The sequence below is a fragment of the Desmodus rotundus genome, chromosome 5 (genome assembly GCF_022682495.2).
Source record: "Desmodus rotundus isolate HL8 chromosome 5, HLdesRot8A.1, whole genome shotgun sequence".
Lineage (NCBI taxonomy): Eukaryota > Metazoa > Chordata > Mammalia > Chiroptera > Phyllostomidae > Desmodus > Desmodus rotundus.
In genome coordinates this window covers 142,769,922-142,780,509 of record NC_071391.1, presented here as the reverse complement: position 1 = coordinate 142,780,509, position 10,588 = coordinate 142,769,922, and the positions used below count along the sequence as shown (strand labels likewise).

The 10,588-nt window shown below is 56.1% G+C and overlaps 1 protein-coding gene across 6 annotated transcripts in view; it reads right to left on the bottom strand.

The window, feature by feature from the left end:
- The window catches only part of SFXN5 (sideroflexin 5), a 100,471-nt gene continuing 89,883 nt past the window's right edge, over positions 1 to 10,588 (bottom strand). For all 6 annotated transcript variants that reach the window (XM_053924761.2, XM_045189362.3, XM_053924760.2 and 3 more), the window contains one exon: positions 1 to 2,465. In XM_053924761.2, coding sequence (XP_053780736.1) covers positions 2,388 to 2,465 — 78 coding nt within the window. In that variant the 3' untranslated portion in view covers positions 1 to 2,387. The remainder of the gene's footprint in view (positions 2,466 to 10,588) is intronic.

The following is a 10,588-nucleotide window of genomic DNA, read 5'->3' as shown; positions in this document are numbered from 1 at the left end:
CCAGGGCCTGGCAGCATGGCTCGCTGGACCTCTGTCACCATCAGGATCTCTGTCACTCGTGAACTACAAGCATCCTTTGCCATCGCCACCCCTGCCAGGAGGAGCCCCCTAAATCTGAAATTGCATTTGGGAGCACAACTGGAAACTATCTGGGAACAAAGTAAGTAGGTTATGAGAAGCAGAGGCCACAGGGCTGGGGCTGGCGTGGCCCTGCGCCAGGGCAGCCAGCACAGAGCAGGAGTTGGAGAGACCCCATCTCTGCCAGGCCTCTGGAGGGGGTGGGCGTGCAGCTGGGGTGGGCAGTTTTGGTCCCAAGGTAAAGTGCACGAGAATAAGACCTGATGAGAGGTGGGGCAGGGTAAGCCTGAAGCGAGCTTTGCAAAAGAGGGCCCACAGGCCCACCCCTGACCCCATCCCACTCACGTCATGGCAGGAGTACCTCCAACACACCTGCCTCCCCAGCACTGTGGCACCCTTCCCTCTGCTGTTTTGTCTTCCATGCTTGTCTCTGCCCTCTCCCCTTCCCGACGGGCACTGGGTGGGCTGCTCCTTGGGCCAGTGGGGCCCTCAGGGCAGCACCCTGCAGAGTTAGCTGGGAGGCACCAAGGCCTGACAGGGAAGTGAGGGCAGCCGGGGCTTCTGGTGGGGTGTAGGGTGCCAATGCCTCACCACCTCACCACAACTTCCACTGCCCTAAGGCCAGCAGAGCTACCGGAGGCTACGCCCTTGCTGCCCTGCGCCAGCCTTTTCCTGCACATACATGTCCCCCTCCAGCCACGTCTCTCCCCAGGTGGAGTCACCAGGGGAAGGGTGGCCCTGTGGCTGCACATCCAGGGCTCATTCTAGTAGGGGTCAGGTGAGGGGTACGTTGAGATCCTTGTTTCCTACCCTGCTCACCCCCGCCTCAGGCCCTGAGGTCCTCTGCAGAGCTGTGCTCTTTCCTGGCCTGCAACGGAAGGGAGCCAGCAGCCAGCGGCAAGGGGCCTCAGAGGCAATGCAGGGTGAGAGACGCCCCACTCAAGCCCAGGCATCCACACTACCTCTGCCTTCAGAACTGTAATGTGTTTGGCAAAGGTCAAGGGCTCCCAGGATATGGGGTCACATACAGAAGAGCAAAGTCCAGGTTCTGAAGCCAACTTCTGCCCATGTCCCAAGGGGCCTGTCCCTTTCGCAGTCCAGTGTCCTTGTTGGGATGTGCCCGGGATGACGGGCATCTGAGCAGGACAGGCAAAGACGAGATCTAGCTGCAAGAGCAGGTAGAAACCCCTCGATCCAGTCCTCTGGTTCCAAACTGGGAGTGGAGGCTCAGAGAAGGGAGTGGGCTTGTCCAGGGTCACACAACCAGCCAGAGCCAGAGCCTGCAGTTCCTGGGTTGGTGCTTCTCAGATAGGTGCTTAGCGATCTGGCCTTTGTTCTCTCAGGCAGGAGACCCTCCAGCTCAGGAAGCAGCAGGATGGGGCAGGCAGCCTCAGTGGCTGGAGAGGCTTCCCCGACGGCAGACAGCCTGTCTCCAGCCCCACACTCCGGCCCTAACGCCCAGCTTCCAGCTTGGTGCCGGGAAGGAGGATCTTCCTGAAAAGGCCAGACTGCATGTCCATGGTTCCTGCCAAACATCATTCCTTCTTGGCGCTTCCTGCCTGGAGCTGGGGCCATCTCAGGGGCCTCGAGTATATTGTGGCTCCACAAAGAGTGACTCTAGCCCCAGTGTGTCACTGGGCTTCGGCAGAGGGATTGGCTCTGCAGGTGTGGCACGGAGCTTGAAGTCCAGCCACACGCAGAGCCGGCTGCCCAAGGAATCTTTCAGAGGTCTCCAGTGCCCCTTCATTTCCTGGGCCACCTCCTGAGGACCTTGGCCATGGCTGGTTCATCCTTCGAGGTGTAGACTGCCTCCCCTTTTTTTCCCCACCCCTTCCCAGCCCAGGGAGACATCAGTCTTGGCCACAGTAATATCTGAAATCGACTAGCCAGGCCACCAAACAGGCAGCACGAAGGGTTCTCACTCCCACCACCAGACCACACCCTAACAGCACCTGGGCAGCTGCGACCAAGGCTTGATTCTGATAAAAAAGTATAAAAGGATCCTAATTCTACCCTGTGGGCACTCTACAATTTTTCAGCTTCACACATAATTGTGCTGAGTAGAGTTTCGACAACCCCACGTAAGGCCCAGAAATGCACTTGATTTAGGAAATGTGTCAGAATTCCTCTCCCTTATGTTAACATGTGAATAGATTAGTCTCCCTACCACAGTGGATGGAGACCTTCCCAGGTGGCCCGGAACTGCCAGGGTCAGTTGCCCACCCCCGCAGATGCTGCTCACGAGACTCCTTCCCCACCCCAGCTCCCCCGGCCACACAGCGCCGCATCCCAGGCCAGCTGGCCACCACTCACAGACCCTTGTTGTACACCACTGTCCGGCTGCTGGTGGCCCGGGCAATCTCAGGCTCTAACTGGGATGTTTCGATCTGAGGAGAGAATGAGAACAGAGGGAGGACAGGTGAAGGGGTGAGAGGGATGCTGGGAGGAGCAGATAGGATTACTGTGGGGCCCACGGTTCTCCCGCGCTGCCCCTGGCAGCCCAGCCAGGGCCCACGTGTGCCACCCAGCATATCCTCATTGTTTTTTCTGCCCTTCTGCCAAGGGGCTCATAGTGCCCCTTCCACCCCGGCCTCTGACAGCGTGTCCATGCAGGTGAACATCCTTTACCCTGGCCTCTGAGCTCTGCATTTCTCTTGTCTCCAATGACCTTGTCCCCTGTGCTGCACTGTCCCCTCCCAGGGCCATGCTCTGAACCTGGTCATCAACTAAGGTGGCTCTACCCAGACTCCTTAAATCCAAACCCCACTCTCTCAGACCCCAGAGTCCCCTATCATTCCAGTACCCCACTCACTCTCCCTGTTTTTAGACCACCAAGACCTCAGGCCCTGACTCCCTGCAGCTCGGTTTCACAGTCTTGCCCTCCAACTTGGCCATGAGGGGCCATCACTTCAGCCACTCCCAAGCCCCAAGGTCGTTCCAGCCCTGACTGGCAGAAGCCCTGCTTCGGAGGACACCAATCATGCAGCCACCTTGTCTCTGCCTGAACCTCCACCTAATGGAGACCATTCAACATTCACTGTCCGTGACTTTGGCTGGACCTTCCCAGTGGCCAGCAACCACCCCACCCCTGGCCACACTGCCGGTCACCTACCCTCAGCTCCCCACTCATCTGAGCAGATGAGCCTTCCTACTACCTCATGGGAAAAACAGAAGGCAACGGAAGGGACCCGTCAGTGTTCCACCATCAAACCCATGACCCACTAGTGTCCATACTCTACCCCACGCCTGCCCTCCTGCTACCCCACAGCAACTACCCCTCCCCTCAGAAGTACTGTGAGCCCCTTGGCAGAAGGGCAGATGCCCCCTGAGCTCCACCCCTTCACTCCAAGAGTCCACTCCTGAATCGTCCTCCCTCTTTCCCATCTTTTCAGTCTGCAACTCTTGCCCACCAGCATTTGGACACAGATAAGAACCTTCTAAGAAAACCTCCCCTTTGCCCCTGGCCAGACTGTAACGACCACCTGGTGTCTCTCCTCCCCAACAACCAAGTTTCTTTAAGGCATTGTCTCCAGTAGCAGCCGCTCAGCCCCCTCACCTCCCACTGACTTTTCAACCCACAGGAAATCTGGCTTCTATTCCCCCCACATTCCACAAAACCTTTCTTTCCAAGTCACTGCTAGTCCCCCTTTTTGTGACATCCGCTAGACACTTCTCGGGGTCCCTGGTTCGACCTCTTCCCGGTATATACCCCCTGGGTGACCTGCACTTCCCGGTGACTCCCAGATTTGAGGGGTTCCCCCTGAGTCTCAGCACACAACCGACTGCTGACTAACCCTTTCTATGGCTGTCTCTTAGTCACCTCAATCCGACCCATCTAAAATGGAACGGAGTCACCCCAACCCACTGCCCATGCTGCCGCCCAATGCCACCCTGGCAGAGACCCGGAGGCCGAAGTGAAAGGTGCCATAGCCCAGTGCTGCCTGCAAAGGACTCAGCCATACCCAGGTTGGGCATGTCAGAGGCCAGACAAGAGGGAATTCGATGTGGACTAGAGCTGGTGGGAAGAGCAGAGCTTCTAAAGAAGAAGGACCCTTGCCCTGTAGTCCCTGGGACGCTAGTGCCCAGGCTCTGGCCATTTGAGAGGGCCAAACAGACAAGAGCCAGGCTCGAGGCCGGGGCCTCTTCCCCACCCCCTCTCCTCAAACCACCTCCTCCATCCCCACCCCTGCCGGCCTCTGAGTCCCCTGCACTCCACCCGCTCCCCTCATCCCCACGCTGCCACTGACACAATGCACAGCGCCCACGCTTAAAAATCTAAATGCTTTTGAAAATGTTTAACCTAGTTAGACAAATTAGCAAAAATTTGTGCAAAACAATTTAGGTATTTAAAATATTCAATGTTTTTAAAAAACTGGAAAACTGTTCTTAGCTTTCAGCTGCAAAAACCAACAAAATATAACATCCCAGCAATCTTACCATGAGGTGTAACATAACCCTTCGGGAAAGCTGTTAAACAGCTACTGAGGCATCCTGGGAAATAGCACTTCATTTATTCAAATGCACATATGTCAGGCTTTTGCACCATATGTCATTCCAAGCTATTTACAGTAATAATTAAATCTTAATCAACGTTTAACCTCTGTAAAATGTTTGAAGAATCCTAATCACCCTTCAGACTGCACTAATGAAGGAGAAATATATAAACATAAAAGGAAAATGATGCATAGATACCACGCTGGAAAGAACAGTAATTGCAAAATTGTATTTCTTTTAAATATAATCAGTAAATGATGTAAAGTAAGCCAAGGAGTATTTTAAGTTAAGACATCTTGGATGTCAGAGGTGTGAGCAGCTAATTTTGTTCTGCTACCCATAACAGATGTAGCATATTTTATTTTAGTGCCATTATTAGCAACTTCCCATGCCGGCTTTCACTGAAGCACTGAGGCCCGCATGAAAATCGGGGAGGCTGCTGCTCACCACCACAGTGGAGGACCACGGGCCAGGGCCACGGCCCACTTGGCTCACTCCCTGGCGAGGGCTGGCCCAGGTGACCCTGCCACCCCCCACCATGGAGGCTGTTACAGACCCAGGACCCCCAGGCTCCCCAGGCTCCGCACTGTGCCGAGGGCAGCAAGTAGGAGGGAGGCATGGGGGAGATGGAGGCAGTGGGAAGGTTCTGGAGGGAGGTGACTCAGGAGCAGGGGCTTGGGGACAAGAGCTGGCAATGAAGGCTTTTTCTCTCATTTCAATTCAATCAGTCTTCAAGTCCACAGATGTTTATGGCTGCCAACTCCATACACCAAGGCTGGGCACACAGTGATGGAGAAAATCAGCTCATGCCCTTGAGAAGCTCCCAGTCTAGGGGAGGAGTCAGATATGAAAGCAGATGGACCCCGGGGAGACGAAGTGCCATGGAAACTGGGGAGGGGGTGGAGTTGCTGTGTACTGAGGAAAGAGCAGGGAAGGAAGGCTTCTCCGAGGAGGTGGGCCCGGAAGAACAGGGAGGATTTTGGTGCAAGGGCAAGAAAAGCTTGCTGGGCGAAGGCAAAACCGTTGGCTGGCCCGCACGGCCTGTTGGTGTGGGCAACACTGGCTACGTGGGGTGTGTGACAAGAAACGGAGGTGGGGCTGGTGCAGGCGGGCCCTCGCAGGCCGAGCGGAGGGGTCAGGGCAGAACCATGGGAGAATTCTGAGCAGGGGATGGGCTCCACTCTAGAAGGGTCTCTCTGCTGGTGGTGTGTGTGGAGGATGGACTGGAGGAGTTGGGGGTGGGGGGGCAACTGTGGGAATCAGAGGTGCCAGGTCCGGCCCTATGGTGCTGCCACTGGGGATCCATCTGAAGATGAAATCTATGAGTTGATGACCAATCCACGTGGGGTAAGAAGGAGGTGTCGAGGATGACTGTGCGTTGGATGATTCCTAATTCTAGCTCAGGAGCTGGGGTGGCTGATGACGCCATTCTCAGAGGCAGGGAATATGGGAGGGGGACGAGTCGGCGGGGCGGGGGATGGGGTGATAGGCTCGGGTTTGGCCATGTTGAGTCCGCCAGGTGGAAAGGACTGAGAAGCATTCAGGTCCCAGGCTCTGGGGCTCTGGGCAGGGGTCTGGGCAGGAGAACGAGCCCAGGGTGTGCGAGCACAGCCGGAGCCCTGGAGTGCAGGAGCTTGCCCAGGAGAGCAGATGGAAGGGGAGGGTGCCAGGCCTGGGGAACAGGCACATTTGAGGGGCGGGTGTAGGGAACAAGCCCATGATGGTGGCCTTGGCGGAACCGCCCAAGGAGCGGAAGCAACGGCAGAGGGTGTCACAGACCCCAGGCAGCATGGACACTGGGCAAACAGTTTTCTAGGTGGTCCCAGTGAGGGCTGAGAGGCTTTGGTCCTGGCACAGAGATGTGGTGACCTCTGGAGTCCAGATTTCCTAACTTTCTCTCAGTGCTGACCCCAGTCACAGCCTCTCACTTCTGTCCTGGGCCAACTCAACCAGCCACTGGCAATGACCCCTTCTTGCGCTCTGGCTGCGGCTGGAGGTTGGATCCATGGCTCACCATCCTGAGGTCTCATGGGTGTCAGGACCTAGGGTTCCTCACCACTGGGCTAGCAAGGGAGGCTGGGGCAGGGACGCCTGGGCTGCACCCCACCTTGAAGGTCACCTGAGTAAGGTATAGGATCTATGTCCTCCATGGAAATCACATCCAGGGCCCTGCTTCAGCCCTAACCCACCCCAACGTCCCCAAGATTGGGCAAAGGGTTATGGTGTTCTCTTAGGGTCCTCCTGCTGTTTGGGGACTGCCAGGTAAGAAGCAGAAGCTGGCTGCATGTGCCGCATCAGAAGCAGAATGAGGGGTGTGGTGGCTACAGTGGCTCGCAGGCAGGCTGTGGTAGGAGGAAGGATCACCTCAGGGAAGAAGGGGACAAGAGGAAAGGGAGCTGGGCAGGAAGTGGCCACAGGGAGAAGGGCTGATCTAGCCCCACTTGAGGGTAGGCAGCAATCTGGGGGCCCCTCTGTTCGTCTGGTGGGCCCTTCCCCAGGCACCTGATGGCCAGTCAGCAGGGCCCCTTGAGGGAAGGGGCTGTCTGGGATGGGGAGCTGGAGCCCTGGAAGGTGGAGAATACGGGCACCAGTGAGAAAGCTGATTATCAGGCAGCACTGGCTGATGGTACACCCCCAGCCTCAGAAATGGGGGGGCCATGAAGATATGGGTCTGCTGGGAACATGCCCCCCTGCCACGACCTGAGCCGTGTTGCCCTGCTAGTGTTCCGTAGCTCTGAGACAGAACCTGTACCCTCGCTCTGGATGGCCCCTCCGCCCACGTCAGGCCCTAACCCCATCCTCCAGACCCAGCCAGGCCCTGCTGCTCCTTGCAGCTGTTACTTCCAGACGTCTGGTTGCATCTAAGGTCAGGGCAGCAAACATGAAGCCCTATGTCCGGGATCCCCCGCCTCCCCTGAGCACCCCAAGCTCTAGCTGGCCCCAGCATCCCTTAGAGCAGCCTGACAGCCTTCCTTTGTGGCAGGGGAAGGGTTAACTCTGAGCTATTTGCCTCTGTCCCCTGGCTCATCTTGGGTGGGGGGCCAAAGTTAGGAATGCATTTGGGGCCACCTCTCTGCCTCTGCAGCCCCCAGCACACACACCTGCAGCCAGCGGCCAGCGGATAGTTTACATATTTGAACCTGGAGCTAAGGTGCCGTAGACATAAACAGGAAACTGGATCCCCAGCCTGTGCCCCATTCTCAGGGGCTTTTACCTACTACAAAGAACTTCCTCCTCCTTGCCTTTTTTCTGGTGGCTTTTCTGCCTTCTTTTCAAAGGCACAGGGCTGGGGGCTGGGGTGTTCAGCGTGACCCTGTGACATTGCTCAAAGCCACCTCCTGCTCCTGGACAAGGGTTTGGGCCTCTGAGGGTCCACAGGTGGTAAGGACATTGACATGGGGTTCAACGCCCAGGCTGGCACCTGGCTGACCCTGTGTGCCTGAGACTTCTGCCAGGCCTGGAACTAGCTTGCTTCCTGAGCAGCCACATCCCACCCTTTCTCACCAGAGCTGGGCAGGCCTCAGGTCCTGCTCAGACACACACATCCAGGCCCGGCCTTTGGGAATGCTATCCTGAATGGTGGGCAGGGGTGTTAGGCTAGGGCTCAGAAGCAGCTGAGGCCTAAGCCTGGACCCCTAGGTCAGGCGTCTGGGGCTGGCTCTGGGCTCCCATTGCCTTCTCAACGAATGACAGACTTCTTGGCTGGACACTCAAGGCCTTTTGCAACCTTCTCCGGGTTCCTCACCCACTGGCTGCTTTCTATTTCCAGTACATTGTATGTTTAGGCTTTAAAGCCTGAGTCCAGCTATATCCCAATCTTCTAAGGCTGCCTCCTCCAGGAAGCCTCCCCTGATCTCAGACCAAATCCATGATGCCACCTCTGGTGTCCCTGGCACTTATTTCCATCCCCATCACATCCCCAGTCATTGGCCAATTCACTAACCATCTGAGATACAGTGGTCCGCCACCTCACTCCAGTATGAACTACTCAAGATAGCACAGTATCCATGTGCCTGGTGCACTACAGGTCCTCCATAAAAGTTGAATTAAATCGAACCAAGGTCCCCAAGTGCAGGAATCCTGTCTCATACCTTCCCTCCTCCACTGTGGAAGCTCAGACCCCTCCCCATTTTGAAGCTTTGCACTGTTTCTGAGTGCCCTCTGGTGGACCAATTTCAGAATCATTCTCTGTCCTCCACCTTCTCAACCCAGGGGCCTCAGTTTGCCCATATGTTCAGTGGGCAGATTTCCTATCTCCTGGGGTTGGGATGATGATAAATCAAGAAATGGATGGAAGAGCCCTTTGGAGGCTTATGTGATGCTACGTAAGGAAGGCAGGACCCTGTGGTTATTTACCCCTGTGCCCAGGCCCAGTCTTGCTCACTGGCATGTTCTCACGGCTCACAAGTGTGAGCCCTTGCTGCAGGCCAGGCATGTTTTAAATACTTCACACATAGCAATGCTTTTAATCCTCTCAACAGAAGCTAAGCCTCCTCCTTTCCCATCCTGAATTCGTCTAAGTGTTCTAGAAGGTCCTAGAAAGAACCAGGGAGGGATAGACTGAGAGGTGGCCCTGCTGACGCCTGTCACTGGGGCATGTGTGTGCATGTTCGAGCATGTGCTTGTGTGTGGGCCCGTATGCATGTGCAGGTGTGGGGTGGGGTGTGGGGAACAGGCAACATGACAGGTGGCGTTGGCGTTCCTGGGCTCCAAGCATCTTTGCCATTCCCATCCATCCCCCTGGGGGGTCCTGTGGGCAAACTCCAAGAAAGCAGCGGGCGGGGAGGCAGCAGATTTCTGATGGCAAAAATAGCCCACTTTGGAGTTCAGTAGGGACTGATTAAACCAGTAAATGAGAAAAACCCCAAACAAACATCTCCAAGCAAAGTAGGAGATGGATGTGAGATTGGAGGGGAGGGGCCCCTGCTCTGGGAGCCGGTGAACACCTGTGAACTCAGGGAAAACACAGTGTTCCCTAGGCACTGCCTCTGGCCTCACATCGGCCCTGAAGAGCAGGAGTAGCAGGATCCAGTGGAGTCAAGGTGAGCCCAGTTGATCCACGCTCCATATTAGGTGTTGAAATAGAGTGTCAGTTCTCAGCCTTAGGAACACCCTGTGTACTGAGGGAGGGAGAAGGGAACTGTTGTCCAGAAGAGGGAGATGGCACATGGGAAATAGCACCAGAGTCTACACATGTGAAGTGAGACACATCCTGGTGGAGCTCATCAGGGAGGACTTCCTAGAGGAGGGGTCATTTCTAGAACGGCTTGAATGAAGACCTGAGCTCTTTCCCAACCCTTCCAATTCTTGATTGGGACTTCAAATGCTTTCCCAGAGAAAGAGAGGTAAGTGCCGGGGGCAGGGGGAGACATTTGCTTCTGGTGGGTCACAGCTCCCAGCTAAGTTGGTTCATCAAAACCACCATTTTCCTCAGGACTGGTGGAGGGATGGTAGAGGTTCTGGTAGCCACTGAGGGTACCCATATTCTTTTCCTATACAGGGAGGCTGTGCCTCTTTGTTTCATAACTCTGAAAGCTGGAGGCGGGGAAGGGAAGGGTAGGGGTAGGGAGCAGAAAGGGGTGGCTAAGGCTGACCCTTGGGTACCTCATGTACAGTATGGGCCTGGCCTCTACAAGCCACCCTCTGGGGCCAGGGCAGGATGTGAACAGTTGGAAGGACAGGAAGAGGGCCTTAGCCTCCTCAGAACATGTTTCTAGTGCCCTGAACCTTCAAGGGCTGAGGTGAGGAGGGGCTACCTGAGAGGGAGGGATGGGGGTTAACAGGGCTGCCATGGTGACTCAGAGCAGGAAGCCTGGGGGCTCTGATGATGTCTTTTCTTCCAGTCAAGGTGTTTGGCAGAAGCTGGAGGGGCAGAGGAAGAGGGGGGAGGGGTCTCTGCGGAGATGTCAGGGAAGGCCAAAGGGCAGGAGCCAACAAAGCCAGCAAACCCACAAACACAGGGCAAACAGGCCCAACAGGATACCATCCCAGCCTCTCGTGCCCCACCCCAGTCCCT